Here is an 18,370-nt window from a genome sequence, read left to right on the forward strand (position 1 = left end):
TCCTACTCAAGAAAGGTACAAGCAAAATTTGTCCTCAAGGTGTTGGGTTCAATGGCAGCAGCAATAAAACTAGTCCTGCTGGCAGATCTACACATGCCGATATTACAGTGGCTACTCTTCACCCAGTGGTCCATGCAGGAGTTACCCCATGTCACACAAGATTCTGATTATGGATGCTTGCAAGAGGGATCTACTATGGTGGCTTCAGTCCACTCAGGTAACGATAGGCAGACCATTTGTTCTTCCCCAGCCTGTCGCTACAGTGACCACGGACGCATCCTAGGTAGGGTGGGGGTGCATTATCTGGGACAGACTGTCCAAAAGGTTTGGAAAGATCACGAGTACCACTTACACATCAGTGTCCTAGAGATGAGGGTGGTGCTTCTGGTGTTGCGAGCATTCCAGAGCTTTCTTCCCATAGGGACTATTGCGATTCAAATGGACAATATGTCGGTGGTATGGTACATCAACAAACGGGGGGAACCAGATCCTATCCCCTATGTCGAGAGGCCCAGAGAGTTTGGCAATGGGCAATTTCTTCTCACTGCTTCCTAACAGCAATGCACATCCTGGGGAAATCGGACATAATAGACAGACTAAGCAGAGCAATTTTCATGCCTCACGAGTGGTTCCTGAATCAGGAAGTTACGGATCAAATCTTTTGCCAATTGGTCCAACCTTGCTGCGACCTTTTTGCCATGCCCTTCAATGCCAAATGCAGGAACTATTTGACCCTCATTTCCCCTCCTGGAGAGTCACCAAGGGATACACTTGTTCATGACTGGCCCGCAAGACTTCTTTATGACTTTACCCAGTTTCCATTAATTTCAAAGGTTATTCAGAAAGCCAGGTTGTTGAGTAGCAGGATAATTCTCATTGCTCCTTACTGGCCTCGTCAAATATGGTTCCCCTTTCTTTGGCCCCACCTTCAAGAGGCGCTATAGATCCTGGACCCATTGCCGGATCTTTTGATGCATCAGTCAGGAGCGCTTCACCACACTTTTCAGAGCCTCAAGCTGACAGCTTGGTTACTGCACTTCCAATCTTAGCCAGGCTTCCTGAATTATCCCCCGCAGTACGACACATTTTGGTTTCCTCGCACAAGAAGAAGACTAGGAAACTGTACTCAAGTAAGTGGAAGAGGTTCTCTTGTTAGGCGGACAAAAGGCACATAGATCCCTTTACAGCCCATACAGCTGCAGTTTTGGAATTTCTTACGGAAATCTTTAATCAAGGGGCAGCGGCAGCTACAATACAAATACAATTAGCCACCATATCAAACTGTCATGTGGGAGACATCGGGTCTAATGTGATGTCCCACAGATTATGCAAAGCCTTCCTCAGAGATACATTTCTGTTAAGACCACCCTTAAGAGAACCTCCTCCTCCATGGGACCTAAATTTAGTATTATCATCCTTGATTCTTCCGCCAATCAAACCAGCATCTTCTTGTTCTCTAAAGTTTTACCTTGGAAAACAATCTTAACAGCCAATACTTCAGCTAGGAGGGTATCAGAACTGCAAGCTCTGTCTATTCAGTCTCTATATTTAATTTTTCACAAAGACAGTTTCCATCAGAACAAATCCCTCCTTTTTACCAAAAGTCTGTTCTGAAGCTAATTTGAACCAATCTATTGAATTACCCATATTTTTTTTTCCTAATTATGGTAACAAGGCAGAATACAAGCTCCAGCAACTGGATGTGCATAGACAGTTGCGATTTTATTTGTATAGGACCAAAGAGTTCAGAAAGTCAGAACAATTGTTTGTTTCCTATTCTGAGAACAAAAGAGGCATGGCAGTTTCAAAAGTTTCTTTGTCTCAATGGCTTGTTGAGACCATCATCTATGTCTATAACTCTCACAATAAAGAACTGCCAGGAAAAGTTAAAGGACATTCAACTAGAGCAATGTCAACTTCCATTGCCTTTCAATCTAGACTTCCATTGGATTCAATTTGTGCTGCTGCTACATGGGTCAATCCTTGCACCTTTATCACTCATTACAAACTAGATGTGACCTCACGGAGCAGGGCATCCTTTGGTTCCACTGTTCTGAAGACCTTATTCCATTGAGTCACCCAAGAAAAAATGTCCCAACCAGCAAGAATAAAGGCAAGATAGGACAACATAACATAAAGTAGTTATGTACTCACCATAACATTCCATGTTTGTTGTCCAGAATCTCGCCTTCATTCTTGCATTCCACCCATCCATCCCCCTTCCTGGAAGATCTAGAGGAGTTTATAGATTGGCAACATATGGTCTGATTCCCTTCTTACCTATAAGCTTACTTTAGTGATTAGTTCTCAAACAAGATATGGGGAACAGCCACTAGGCATCTTGGGATAGGAGGTAGCCTCGAGCCAGTTGAAGTTCTCGAGCTTTGGTATGCGGCTGGGTCGCCCAACCAGCAAGAATGAAAGCAAGATTCTGGGCAACAAACATGGAATGTTATGGTGCGTACATAACTTCTTTTTTGCTTCTGTCTTAACTGATAATTTAATAAAGGTGTTAAAAGAAAAGATGGCACCATTTGTTCATCTTTAGGTCACACAACTTTTATGAAATTAATGCAGTTATGAAAATATAGGTAGTCATAACTGCTTTACCAAAAGAGCATTTATATCCTAGAATGATTTCACATTACCTGCCATGTTTCACTATCATTTTTACCAATACCTTCTGCTTGAAAACACCATCCCCAGCAAGACAGTATCACACTCAGTTTTGCATCATTAATCTAAAGATGGAAATGTAAAATTTTCCATAATTTTTGCAAAACTCCTTAATAACTAGTTCTGAACATCCCATACTGATCCTTTCACTGTCATGCTTAGCAACTAATGTCAGCTTGTAGGTGCCATCTTAGTTTATTTATGTACCTTTTGTCAGGTCTTCAGAAATCAGACTTTGAAAACAATGACTAGATTCACTAATACAGGGAAGTCTCCTGTAAAGACGAGTAAACTCTTACAAGATACACAGGAACTGAGCCTTCCTGTCGACAATACTCCAGTAGGAAGTAGTGAGTTAAAAAGTTTGAGAATTTACAAGCTGTCATCAAGTAATTGCCTTTAAACAGTGGCAATTGAACACAAAGTGGGTGAGTTGCCCAGAGTCTAGAATGTCAAAAGAGCTTCAAAAGTAAACCACTGAATTATTGAAATGCCTATGGAGTTCATTTAGAAACTGTAAAGGCTGTCAGTGTTTAGGAAGAAAGTGTATTCAAGTTGCTTATTTCCAAGTTTTTTGGCATTATTTTTATTCAGTCGTTTGTGTCTTTAGCCATTGGTTTTTACGTTTCTTGTTATTTATAAACCAACAGTATCTGAATTATTGAATATTCTAAAAAAAGATAAAAGAACTGGAAGATGGATCTTCAGAAAAGGGAAGGAGTAAATTACATAGAAATAAATGGAAATTGTGGGAACAAGACATGTAGAATAATGTTCAGGTGGAGGATGACTGAGATTTAAGAGAAGGCAAGCAATTTATGTAATGTTGGACTGATGACAATTACAAAGAAAGAAATATATGAGAGGTATAATGTATGTAAATGGAAAAATGTTATTATGGTTTGTTTTCTTTTCTGCTAATGTATGTTTTGCCTATATCATAAGTGATAATTTAGTGATAAAGGTGTTTAGAAAGTGGAAATACTACCCTTTTCTGACTATTGAAGCAGCACATTTTCTGTTCTAAAAGCTAACCAGGGGTTTTGGCAAATCAGTCTGGTTGATGAAAGCTCAGACTGTTTGTACTGTATACACTCACTTTTGCATAGATCAAGTTCCTGAGGATTAGAGTTGATATTTCCTCAGCTTCTAATGTTCTTTTAACAAATATAATCAAGGTGCTTGACGTGGTGATAGCATTATTGGTGACACTCTAAAACTGGGATGCTATAAAGCAGAACCGCAGTAATTATCTGATAAATCTGTGAGACAGACCGAGGGTTCAGTCACTACATTGAATAACATGAATTGTCTGCCTACAGAGCATGGTGTGCAACTGTATCCTGACAGAGTGCATGTCATAGTGAAAATGCAGGAAAAAAGTAATCTCTCATGCAATTCTTTGGGTTGGTACAGTATCAAACGTCTTACCACATAACAGTACTCCTGAGAATGCTACTAGAGCACTGCACAGTTTAGAGATGTATGTGCTCTTCAAATTATTCTTGGAAGCAGTGGTAGCCGGTAATTTCAAAGCAAGATAAGCTGCAGGAAGCAACTGAGTGAGAAGGGTTAATTGAATTAGGGTGGGATCATACCTCTCAACTCTTCAGATTTTCACAGAATGTCCAGATTTTTACCACACATTTTTGGTCCATTTTTCATAAAATTGTGGTTTCCTGACAAATTATTAGCAAGTTATTAAAGATCGAAGACAGAAAATAATGACAGACATTTGGGTTTCAGACTTCATACCCTTCAGAAAATTTATGGTAATGTAAAACCTGGTATTCTATCAACTTTTTAAGTTTGTAAGAGCAGTATTTAAACATTGTCCCTATTTATTGGGCCTTTGCACCCCCCACCATTATTTATGGTTTTGTCCAGATTTCTTGCTGTAAGAGGTTGAGAGGTATGGTGGGAATAATGGCAGGTCATTATTTAACTGTGATCAAACAGCTGGGTTCGGTCATTTTTATCCTTGGGTTACCTCAGTACTTAATTATTATAGCCAGTTTACTGACATCCTATTTCATAGGTGTCCAATTGTGATCAAATAAAAAAATTACAGTAATGGTTGCAGCATTGTGTTTCAGCTCATTTTACTCAAAACGCATCCTGGCTTTGCCAAGCCAGGTCAAAGACAATTTACCTGTAATCAAATGACATCAGAGATCAGATTCATCCACTAACTACCTTGGTGCCTCACCTGTTGCAACCAGTTTATTGGCTGTGTATGTTTCAGATGTCTGACTATAGTCAAGTGAATGAATGAATGAATACATAAAAGTAATGTCCACAGTAATGTATTTCAGCTCATTGTCAGATGCATACAGTGCAGTCCATTACATCCACTCACATGCCAATTGCAGCAACTTTCATTACTGTGTGTAGTTCAGATGTCCAACTATGATGAAATAAAAAAATATACAGCTAATAACCATAGTAACTTTTCTGCTTTTTGCTGTCATATGCATACAGTGTGTAACCCATAGACACACACAAACTTACTGATTAGAGCCACTTTGGTTGTATATACCTTATATATCTGTGAATGCATAAATAACAATGAACATAGGAATGTATTTCTGTTTCATGCTTATCAGTTGCATAAAATGTAATGCCCCCAGCAGGCCACTTATGAATACATGTACATAGACACATATGTACTTATGCCTCCCCCCCTCCCCCAGTAAGCAGGAGAACCTGTTATAAGGTGTAATTGCCTTATTCCCTGTTTAGCATACATCTACAATTTTGGGCTTTTTGGACAACAGCCCAGTTGCATAAGCAGAAACTGGATTCCCATGCATGCACTTCTGTGCTTGTATTTGCATGAAGGTGTGTTCTGAAGAAAGAAATTTAAGCATTTTTAACAAATGGCAAAAAAATTTACTATGCAATCTTTTTTTTTTTTCATTTGGATAGGCTGCAGACCAGCAGCCAGCACCATGAGCCACCCTTGCTTGGACACAAGCCTGCTATGTTTGTGTTATTTATATAGCATATTATTGTTGGTTTTTCTAGATGCCTTAGTACAGTTTAGCTCATATATTGATACTTGAAAGTCTTGGGTGTGTATGTGTACATCTCTGCTTTACTAAACTCAGCTGCCATGCAGTACAACCTGTTATATCTTTGACACCAACACAGTGGACAAAAAATATCAATCAAATATTTTTATATTGTGCTAAATGTTTATCCTTCCATCTCTATAAAAAATCCTGCAATTATTTTTGTCCTGCAACTAACAATGTTTTTCCTATCCATATACAAACTATGGATTAAAAATGAGTTACAGTTCCAGTGTGTTCAGTTATAACTATATAAGAAGATTCCCAGTTTGTAACCATATACTGGTTGCAAGACTTTGACTCTTGTCCCCCTCCTTTCCAGACTGACTGACTAACTCTGCTCATGCTGAAAGGCTGGATCTGCTAACATAACATTAGACTGTGCCAATTCCTGTGGCTTTAAGTATCAAATTGTGTAGTTAGTCTCCAGACTGATTCCATCACTGTCATCCTGTGGGGTTTGACAGCATTGCTGGAAACCTGTTTAACCTTTTTTTCTGTATTCTCTAATATGTTCCAGAATTGTGTGTGTGTGTGTGTATATACATGTGTGTGTTTGCATAAATAGATACAGATATAAAGTGGATATAAAATGTTTATACACCTGTGTTAAAATGACAGGTTTTTGTGACATAAAAAAATGAGACCACAATAAATCATTTCAAAACTTTTCCCACCTTTAATCTGACCTATAATCGGTACAATTCAGTTGAAAAACAAACAAATCTGTTAGGGGAAAAAATATAAAAAATAAAAAAAGTACAATAAGCTGGTTGCATAAGTGTGCACACCCTTAAATTAATACTTTGTTGAAGCACTTTTTGATTTAATTACAGCATTCAGTCTTCTTGGGTAGGAGTCTATTAGCATGCCACATCTTGACTTGGCAATATTTGCCCACTCTTCCTTGCAAAAGCACTCCAAATCTGTCAGATTGTGAGGACATCTCTTGTGCACAGCCCTCTTCAGGTCACCCCACAGATTTTTCTATTGGATTTAGGTCTTGCCTCTGGCTGGGCCATTCCAAAACTTTAATTTTCTTCTGTTGAGGCCATTCTTTTGTTGATTTGGATGTATGCTTGGGGTCATTGTCATGCTGGAAGGTGAAATTCCCCTTCATCTTTACCTTTCTAGCAGATGCCTGAAGGTTTTGGGCCAAAAGTGAATGGTATTTGGAACTGTTCATAATTCCCTCCACCTTGACTAAAGCCCCAGTTCCAGCTGAAGAAAAGCAACCCCAAAGCATGATACTGCCACCACCATGCTTCACCGTAGGGATGACGGTCTTTTGGTGATGCGAAGTGTTTTGCGCGAAATGTACCTTTTGGAATTGTGGCCAAAAAGTTCAACTTTGTTCTCATCAGACCATAACACATTTTTCCCACATGCTTTTGGGAGACAATGTATTGTATTGCAAATTTTAGCCGGGCCTGGATGTTTTTCTTTGTAAGAGAAGGCTTCCATCTTGCAACTCTACCCCATAGCCCAGACATATGGAGAATACGGGAGATTGTTGTCGCAACAATTATATTGTTGTCGCAACAATTATATTTATCCTAATTGTTAATACTGTAAATATTGTACAAACTCTTGTGTGAATTACTATTTTCACTTTCTTTCAATGTTTCTACTCCTGCTTTTGCATAGAATATGAGAATAGGAATCCTCACTATTTTATATTTTTGTTAAAGTGCTTCTGTACTGTTACTATGCTACATAGGAATTGTTCTCTAGATGCATATAATTTGTATCTTACTGTGCTGTTTTTTATGTTATTTACTAGTACATAGTGGAGCTTTTCTCCTCGGGCCTCTGCTGAAAATGGACATGTATCCAGCCAGACTAGCCCGGTCAACAAATGTAAAATAAATAAAATAAAATAAATAAATGTAGTATACAACCAGTACTTGCCAGAAATTTCTGCAGCTCCTTCAGTGTTGCTGTAGGTCTCTTGGCAGCCTCCCTGACCAGTTTTCATCTTGTCTTTTCATCAGTTTTGGAGGGGCGTCCAGTTCTTTCCAACATCACTGTTGTCCCATATTTTCTCCACTTTTTGATGACTGTATTCACTGTGTTCCATGGTATATCCAGTGCTGTGGAAACTTTTTTGTACCCTTCACCTGACTGATACCTTTCAACAATGAGATCCCTTTGATGCTTTGTAAGCTCTCTGTGAACCATGGCATTTGCTGTAGCAGGCAACTGAGTAAATGTCAAGAAAATACTACTAGGAGAGTTGAACTTTATTTGGGGTTAATCAGAGTCTCTCTAATTGATGGCAGGTGTGTACCCAAGAAGACTGAATGCTGTAATTAAATCAAAAGGTGCTTCAACAAAGTATTAGTGTAAGGGTGTGCACACTTATGCAACCAGCTTATTGTACGTTTTTTATTTTTTATATTTTTTCCCCTAAGAGATTTGTTTTTCAATTGAATTATACATGTTATAGGTCACATTAAAGGTGGGAAAACTTTTTATATCCACTGTAGATAGATCATTCTTCATACTGCCTTACATTCCAGATTATGTACTGTTTGGGAACTCAACAAAAAAAAAAAAAAAAAAAAAAAAAAAGGGCCTCCGTTAGGTGATGGCTTTTTCTCCACTGCTGAGCTCTTGACTCGAGGAGAAATGACACAGAGCTTTCACTTCAGTAGAGCAAGCGAAGGGAGTGTAACTTGATTGTCACTCAGGGCAAAATGTTCAAAAAAAAAAAAGACTTGCTCATTGAGTAGATAGACACTGTATGTTATTCCTTCCTTGCCAAAAAGTGCATTTTTTTTTTCCATCTCTTATAGTGTTGTATTTCTTTTTCATGTTCTTTTAGGCTGCTTGTCACAAGGAAAGGCATGTTTCCCAGAAGGCTGTCTCCTTCATTCACGATGTTTTGACTGAGGTGCTGACTGACTGGAATGAGCTGCCACACTTCCACTTCAACGAGACTCTTTTCCGTCCCTTTGAGCATATCATGCAACTAGAACTGTGTGATGAAGATGTTCAAGATCAGGTGAGTGCACATCTCTGTATGATGAGTAGAATTCACAGATCCCCACAGACTCTAGCACCAGTAAGAAGGGAACTAAAATGAAAATAATTGCTAAGGAATTATGAATAACCTCGTAAAGAAAATATTTGTATAGTAGTAATGATGAGACATGCAGATGAATGAGTTTTCTCGTTTTAACATTTGGAAAAAGCTGCATTATCTCCATTAGATGTTTAGAACCATTTAACCAGGCATTGTACCTGATATTTCACTTAATGCTTATTTGGTACCCCTTCTATGCAAATTAGTAGTAAACATGAAATGTCCAGCAGAGAGATACTGGGTCTACACGAAAACAAGAACCACGTAATGTTGATTGCTTTCCTTTATTAACTAAAGCGCTTTTCAGATATAAAATATTCAAAAAATAAGCATATATAGTGAAACACTTTATCAGCTGCTCGCATCCACCAATACTTAATCCAGGTCAATTAACTATATAATAACCACACCTTTCAGCAAACATACCTCAACTTTGCTATTTAAAATGTATGCAAAAAAATCAACAAAGTGCATATGACAATATAAATATAAAATATTTGCTTCTTTATATCTATATCTAAATATTGTCGCACATAATAAATACAGTAAATATATAACAACTTGTGCTATGATATAAAAATGTTTTATATGAAAAATTCTTATATAAAAATACCTACAAAAAACAGTATATATGTAAAGTAAATGTACGTATTGTTACAGGACTTGCCAGTAGCTACCTATGGCTTTCCCTATAAATTACACTAATACTAAGACAATTACACAATGCTTATAAATATTTAGTTTTCCTTCATTCATTACATTAATAAACTGATATGAAAATACAGAAATGCAAAAATGAAGAAGTTCCGCAATTAGGCGGGACGAAAAGCACTGTAGTTAAAGGAAAGCAATCAACATTACATGGTTCTTGTTTTTGTGTACACCCAGTAACTCTCTGTTGGACATTTCTTGTTTATAATAGCTTGGTTCTTTTTCTCTGGTTTTACAAGTTAGTAGTAATTCATTTCAATTACTGATCTTTTCATGATTTTAGTACTCACATCATCATTTATATCTGCAGTGTTTTAGCATTTAGAAGTACAATTTTGTTTATTTATGTTTATATATTGATGTGATGTTGGAAATCTTACCTTTATTCTCACTTGTGGGTTGGATCCAATCCATCTCGGCCTTTTACAAAAGCTCAAGGCCTTCAGCAAAGCTTGTGGGCATTCTGCCTTACCCATAATGCAGTTCCCTAACTCCCTCAGATCTCGTTTGCTGCAGCAAGCTCTGTGCTATGTGACCATTTTTGTTTATAATTTTCTTCTTTCTCTTAAAATCTTCTGTAGTATTTAGTTAGTAAATTCCTTACCCTTTTGATGTCCATTTTAGTTAAAGGACAATTTTCTGAAAATGTGTATTGTTCCCCTTTTTCTTTTCCCTCCCTACATCCGTTTAAATTAGAGGGTATTGTGTTTGTTTTTCAGTTCTTCTACTGTCACTTTCAATGTCCGTTTAAATTAGAGGACATTCTTTTCAAGTTAGAGGACGTTCTTTGGTGTGAGTGTGTTATTTCCTTTACTGTAGCTGGTTAAAAATGTTCTAATTATGTCTCAAAAACCAGAAAATAAACCCTTAGGGTTTAAGAAATATGAGCAATGTGGGAAGAAAATGACTCTAAGTGATATACACACATATTGTGTGTATTGCTTGGGGCTTTACAGCTACAAGAATCATGCTCCATTTGTCACGGATTTAACCAAAGGGATCTAAAGGAGCATAAAAATAAGCTTATTTTAAAATGATTACTTAAAACTCCATTTTCTGAGGCGTTTCTCTAGGGTCCACAGTCTCTTCTAAGTCTTCCAAATCGGACGTCACAAAAATGACATTCTTTGACTCCAAAGTCTTCTGTGAAGCCGAAAGAGAAAGTTCCTAAGCTGTCTGCTCCTTCAGATTCCTCGGAGCAGACAGTTGCAATTGGATCTGAAAGATCTTCAGAGCAACGTGAGCCTTTGGCTCTGACCTCTTTGGCTCCTGCAGAATTTAGATATCAGAACCGTTCTCCATCATTGAAGCCAATACCTTCTCGTCTCCCATCTTCTTTTTATGATGAAGTCCAGGTCTCCTACTTTATCTACCTGGTCTACCAGGAGTTTGTCTGACGACATGGATAGGGTAGTGCAAATTCTTTTGAAGACACTGGCCTTGACCAAATTGTTACTGGAACCGAGCCCAAAGGCATCGGATCCGACTAAGTCTTCCCCATCAGTGCCTACTCCTCCTATGATCCATCCCCTGGTTTCAGAGTGGGAAGATCTGGATGTCCAAATAGTGTCCGTCTCGGATCCTAGTCCCATTGGTTCCTCAGATCCAATGTCTTCCCTGAGTGCTTCTACTCAGTTGGAGCGGGAGACCTCTAGGAGCCGACACTCACTGATCAGGCCCGGCAAGCGGTTTCAGATCTCACTGGATCTGACTCTGCCTCTCAGGGTTTTGGCGTGGATAAGTTTGGATCTTGCCTCTGCTTCTGTCTTCTGTGCCAGAGATTCCCTTGGCTCCGACAACCCTTTTGTTGGATCCGGGATGTTGTTCAGCTCGGGGACAGACTGCCTTGAGTTTATGAGGAAGGTAATGACTGCACCCCAGTGTCAGACATGGTCTACCCAGGATCTTCCTTCCACATTCCACATTTAGACCAGTGACTTTACCTTTTCATGTACCCCATCCACTGAACCGTAGAGACCGTAGGCCTCAGGATGTCCAGCAAGGAATTTCCCCAACTGGCTCATAGCTGGCCTGACCAGGCATCTTCTGCCACAGGGTAGGTACTACACTTTAAAACTTTGTTCCTCACTAGGAATTACCATAAATTATGAGAAATCTGCTGTAGAGCCATGTCAGACCTTGGTCTTCATTGGAGCAGAAATAGACACAACAAAAATGATAGCAAAACTTCCACAAGACAGAGTCAAAGACCTTTGATACTATGTACAAATATTGATCAGAAACAAACAAGCTTCAGCCAAACAAGTTCTCTGACTACTGGGCAAGATAGCTGCCTCAATTGTCCTCACCCCTTAGCTTTTCTCCACATGAGAATTCTTCAATGGTTACTTGCAACACAGTGGTCAGTTCTAGAACTTCCAGTGACACACAAGATGATGCTAACTTATTCGTGCAAGAAGGATCTTCTATGGTGGCTTCATTCTCCCCTGGTGGCTCAAGGCAGTCTCTTCATTCCTCCCCAACCCCACAACCCCAAGTCACGGGACCATGGACACTTCCCAGTTTGGGGGGGGCATTATCTGTTTTCAGGGAAAGACAATTCAAGGTGTCAGGCATCAAGATGAGGCCCATTTGAACACGTCCTGGATATGCGGGTGGCGCTTTTAGCATTGCAAACTTTTCAAAATACCCTTTCTCTGGGAACAACAGCAATTCAGTCAGACAACACGTACATAAGCCAGCAGGGGGGAACCAGATCTTATCCCCTGTGTCGAGAAGCCCTGATGGTGCGGCAGTGGGCAACATCTTCCACCCACTTTCTAGTAGCAGTGCACATCCTGGGGAGATCCAAGGTAATAGCAGACAAACTGAGCAGAGCCATACTATGGCCTCATGAGTGGTCCCTCAATCAAAAAGTTGCGGAAGAGATTTTCCAAAAATGGGGCCAGCCTTACTGCTTTTTGCTTCATCCATGAATACGAAAGGCAACAACTACTTTGTCCTGATCCCCCCTCCGGGGGAGTCTCCAAGGGATGCACTTGTTCATGATTGTCCCTTGGGATTCCTTTATGCATTTCCGCCAATTCCTATAATTCTTTTTGCAGAAAGCAAGTTTGTTGAAGACAACTGTAATACTAATTGCCCCCTATTGGCCTCGACAAATTTGGTTCCCCTTTCTCTAGCCTCATGTTCAAAACGAACCATGAATTCTAGGCCTGCACCTGTTGCCCCTGGGATTCCGGATACTGGCTAATGCTCTTGCTGCCCCTATAGTGCCTTTTTAGGCAGGGTTCAAATAACAAATTCACCACCATAACAGGAACAGGCAAGCAAAAACTGAGGGTAATGCTACTCAGTGGTAGAAGTCTAAATCTCAAAATGCACTCACTCGAGGCACTCCTTAAAATGGAGAACATTGATATCTGTGCAGTGACTGAGACCTGGTTCAAGGCTCCAGAGATCACCTGTGCACTACCAGGTTATAACTCATACCACACTTTCGGCCATGTAACCTGGACCAAAACACCAAAGGCGGAGGTGTGTCCATATTCATTATGGATATCCACACCTCCAGGCTAGTTGCTCAGCATAATCCATCCGAGGTTATCCAAGTGCAACTAACTCTGGGCAAAACTGCAATCCAAATTGTAGCTTGCTATAGATCCCCCACCATGCCCCAGGATTCCCACTGCTCTTTTCTTGATGTACTGGAAAATATTAGTGTTCAACCAAACACCCTAATAATGGGCGACTTCAACTACCCCACCATTAACTGGGAAAACTACTTGTGTACCAACTCCTTAGCTCAACGCTTTCTGGAATTCATTAATTCCAATGCCCTAGATCAACTTATCCACACCCCCACCAGGGGCAACAATATCCTAGACCTAGTCATTACCAACATGAGTGACCGGTGTTCCACACCTGAAGTCAACTCCTCGTTGGTCCGATCCGACCATAAGCTAATCACCCGTGATATCCACATCCCGCCCCCACCCCTCATTAAGGAAACCACAGTAAAAAATTTCTCCAAAGCCAACTTCATGCTTCTTAAGACAGAAGTGGTGAACTTCATGACACCCATGCAGATGGACAATACAGTTACATCTGCTGAATCCTGCACAAATGCACTCTATAAGCACTTACACAAGTGCATGGATCGTGTTATCCCAAACAGAACCAAGACGCTATCCTCCAGAAAAAGGAAGCCAATCTGGTGGTCCCCTGCCATAAACATACTGTACAACAAAAGGAAGAAACTGTTGCAAAAGAGAGTAAAATCCCATGAGTGGAGGAGCTCCCTGGTCAGCCTCAGTAAGAAGCTGAGATCCCTTATAAGATCCTCGAAAGCTAGCTATGAAAACAAAATCGCCACTAATTCCAAGGACAACCACACAGCATTCTATAGCTATGTCAAAAATCTTGTTGGCAACACCCTAATCTGCTCTGAGCTACAGCACAAAGGCACGAAAATTACAGAACCAACTGATATTGCCAACATCCTGACAGATAGGTTCAGTGCTAACTTTACCCCCCCACCCCCTAAAGGGTCGATATATCTACAGGAAAAATGCAAAGTCACTGTAATCACAACTATGCAGGTAAAATCTGCACTCTCTAAAGCCAAAAACACAGCATCCATGGGACCGGACAACATCCCAGGTTGCATTTTACATAAACTTCAGAACGAACTGGCTCCCCACTTAAGCACCATGTTCAGTAATAGCCTTGCATCAGGCTTTGTGCCCACTGAATGGTGCACAGCAACAGTTATCCCACTCTACAAAGGGGGAGCCACCACTGATCCCGGGAACTATCGACCTATTAGCCTGACAAGCCTGATCTGCAAGGCCATGGAACGTATCATCATGGAATTCATAAACAAAGACATTGGTAACCTCCAAACTCTGGATCCCACCCAGTTCGGGTTTGTGAAAGGCAGATCATGCCTCCTGAACCTGATCGACTTCTTTGAGGCAGTCACCAAAGCCGTAGATGAGGGTAAGGTGGTTCACACATCCTATCTTGACCTCGCCAAGGCTTTCGACACCATCCCCCTTTCTGGAATTATAGCTAAACTCACTAAACTAGGTATAAATCCTTACGTCACAAGATGGGTTGCCAACTGGCTCACTGACAGAACCCACAGTGTAAAAGTTGCAGACTCCAAATCTGACCTCAAAGCAGTGACAAGTGGAGTACCACATGGGACCTCTCCTGTTTGGCATGTACTTCTCTGAAGTACAGGCTAACACAGAAGGCCTCTGGCTAATGAAGTTTGCAGATGACTGCAAACTAGGAGCCATAGTCAAGTCCCCAAATTATGTGGACATCCTACAGAAGGGCCTCACTGAGATAGATGCCTGGTGTCAAGAGACATGGCCTCAAGCTCAATGCCAAAAAGTGCAGTGTCATCCCCTTTGGTAAAAACTCTGTACCCATGAACTACCACATGGACAGTAATCTACTTAACACCGAATGCGTGATAAGAGACCTTGGGACCCAGGTGGACAGTAGTCTCTCCTTTGATAGTCACATCACCACAGTAGTCAGGAAGTCCTTCTACATGGCACACCTCATCATAAAAGGGTTCTCATCTAGGAAAAAAGAGGTCATTGTTCCCCTCTATTCGACACTCATTATACCCATTATAGAGTACAACGCCCCTTTTGGAATGTACCTCACAAGACATCTGCAGCAGCTGAAAAAGCCACAGAAGTACCTCACAAAGAGGATTACTGGCCTCAAATAGATGCCCTACACTGACCGCCTCAAAAAAACTCCAGCTTTACTCTGTAGCATATCGCCTACTCCGAGGTGATCTCTGCCTAACATATAAAGCTATGTCAAACCCAGAGCTGTTGGACATGCTACACCTAAAGAAATCCCAATCCCTCCGAGCTACACGCAATAGGGACCTAAACCTTGTCACCACAATAAACAGGACATACTGGAGGGATAGATTCCTGTCCCAGAGACTTCCCATACTCTGGAACAGGCTACCCATCTATGTCAAGCAAAGTTCTTCATTAGCACTCTTCAAGAAAAATCTTGATGAGTGGATGGGAAATAGGAAATACACCCCGGGGATCACTTCTGTGTCTCTGCTCAATAGTGGCACAGGAAAATAACTTTCTTGGGTGGCGTAAGCCAGGGAACCTTGTTGGCTAGGCTTATGTAGGCCCTTGGGCCGATAGCTTAGTACCTACCTATTAACCTATATATCATATAACCTAAGCCACATTACATAAATTATTCAATTCCTGCCTTTTTTTAAAGAAGCATCTTTATTAAACCATCACTTACGACATAGGCAATCATACATTTATATAAATGAAAACCAACCACACCAACACAATCCTAGTTGCAAGCATTTTACACCACAAACCATACTGACACACCACAAACCATACTGACACACTCCCAGTTGCAAACATTATACGTCAGTTATACTCTACCCAATCACTTTCAGTTAAACATTACATAGCTCATTTTAGTCCTTTCTTCTTTTAAACCTCATTCCTCCCCTGTATGTAGTGTTCTCAAAATTCCCAGTTGTTTCTATGTAATTTGTTCTTGCCCTTTTCTAAAGATCTCAATTCCAGTTGTTTTATCTCTGTTAGTATATTCACTACTTCTAGAATAATTGATTTAGATTTTGATTTCCATTTTCTAGTAATTGCTATTTTGGCAGCCACCATAATTAGACATAGTAAGGCTTTACCATGTCTAGGCAATTCCAGTTCTGTATCATAGCTCAGAAAAATTATCTCCCATGTCACACCAGTCTGCCCACCCAGTATTCCAACAGTGCATCCTGCAGGGAATCCTTAAAGTCTGCCAACTTACTGCACTGCCAGAAGATATGTCTCCAATTACCTGTTTCTTCCCCGTCACACATCCAACACTAGCTGTCTACCTGAGGAAGAATTCTCTGGAGTCTACTTGGGGTATAAAAATATCTATGTAAACATTTTCAAATAAAAATCCTAAATCTTCTAGATTTTGTTGCATAATTGGGAGATACATATATGTATGTATATATATATATATATATATATATATATATATATATATATATGTCTTATTGTTTCTTTGTGAATTGCTTGTCCAGTCTCTTTCCCATTCCTTTCTAACCTCTTCTGATTGATTCATATAGTTAGCATGCAATATTTTATATGCTGTACTAATTATTCCTTTTTTAATGGCAGCTTCTGTTCTAGATTCTACTAAAAACTCTACCAGTGCTGTTTTTTTGTTTAGACTCCCCTATTTCTTTCTCTTTGCCTATACTCCGATATCGATCCTTAATAGTGAAGGCAATCTCTATCCTGCAGTCTAAGTAAATTCTTGGTGTTTTCTCATTCTATCATCTTTCATTCTCTAGTTATTTGCTCTCAATACCTTGGTTCCTTTGCCAATTTTCTCTAATAAATTCCAGCCACCAGGAGTTCCAAGAGTAGCAGCTTGTTTGTAGCTCTCCCAATTTGAAAACAGAAACTTGGCAGAGAAGTCCAGTACTCTTGTGTTTATGGGTGAATTTCAGTAACTGACTAGTAAATACACTCCTGAATGCCAGGAATAAAGAAATACAGAAGACCTGGAAAAGTCAGATATAGAAAGTGTGGAAGAAACACTGAATTAGGGAGAGTTCTGCAGCTGTTCAGCAAAAAGAAATGCAACCTTCAGACATGACCTCCAATAAACCGACAGGATGATACAAGACAACTGCATACAGACCTGATTAAGATAAACAAAACACTGATAGAATATATCAACACAAAAAAACAAATGGCTGGAACAAATGTAAGAAACTTTAAACAGATATTCAGTTGAGATGATAAAGCTGCAAAAATCAGAGGTAGAAATGAAGAAAAGGCTGGCTGAATATGAGACTGCTCAGGAAGAGATGTTTAAAAAAAAATAATAGAATTAGTGGACAGAGCACATAGGGAAAACTTGATATTTTCGGCTATACCAGAGAAGCCGGAAGGAACAGACTGCATTAAATTTATGAAAGCACATGTGGACTAGTACTCCACAGCAGGACTTGTTAGTTGAATGGTCAGATTGTATGTATACTCCAAATCTAGCTACAAAAAAGCAGCCTAGACCTTTAGTAATAAAGATGCAATCCTACCAGCAGAAAGGGCTGATTTTTGTCATAACTGTGGCAGAAGGACAAAATACTAAAAGTGGGAGACAGCAGAGTTTTTGTGGAGAATGATTACTCACTGTACATGAGGCAAAAGAGAAGTAAATTCATTCCTCTGTTCAGAGAATGTTGAGGCATAGGTGAGAGATTCTATTCAGCTGTTTTCAAGGTATTCTTCCCTGGAGGGGCAAAATAATTTTTTGATGAAGTGTATGCTAAGGAGGAAATATAAAAGTTTGCCCACCAAAAACTGAGCTGTGAAACAGACAATGGATTATACATGGGTAGATGGTGAAATGTGTTTTTTAAAAATACTAGTATTATGGTGAAACAAAGGTGTACATTATAGAGACAAGATATCAGTAACAGGATCGTTCACCTGTTTAAGAGCTTTTGAAGGAGTCAGGCAAGAGGGAATAGTTAAGAGTACTGCTTTTTTGAAATTGTTGGATATGTGCAAGTTATGCATGAAGTAATTACATAGTATGTCATATCAATAATAATTTACGCAACCATTTGCAATAGATGGCAAGTGTCAGTGGTAAGATTGTGTGCCATAATTTTTTACATAAGATGGCACCATTTGGACTTCCAAGTTGGCTGTACACTGATCAAAGCTTAATTTCAGTTCTCCTAGTATGAAAAAGATGAAATGATAAAATTGGAAAAATCAGAGGTTGAAATAAAGAAAAGGCTGGCTGTGTA

At 39.7% G+C, this 18,370-nt stretch overlaps 1 protein-coding gene across 1 annotated transcript in view; it reads left to right on the forward strand.

Annotated features, from left to right (window-relative positions):
- ARFGEF3 (ARFGEF family member 3) overlaps positions 1–18,370 on the forward strand; it is a 2,280,599-nt gene that overhangs the window by 1,635,772 nt on the left and 626,457 nt on the right. Inside the window, exon 22 of the mRNA XM_044087095.1 lies at positions 8,578–8,757. Within this exon, the coding sequence (XP_043943030.1) occupies positions 8,578–8,757 (180 nt within the window). The remainder of the gene's footprint in view (positions 1–8,577; positions 8,758–18,370) is intronic.

The sequence above is a fragment of the Protopterus annectens genome, chromosome 1.part1 (assembly GCF_019279795.1).
Source record: "Protopterus annectens isolate FY-2018-M chromosome 1.part1, PAN1.0, whole genome shotgun sequence".
In the NCBI taxonomy this organism is placed as follows: Eukaryota; Metazoa; Chordata; order Ceratodontiformes; family Protopteridae; genus Protopterus; species Protopterus annectens.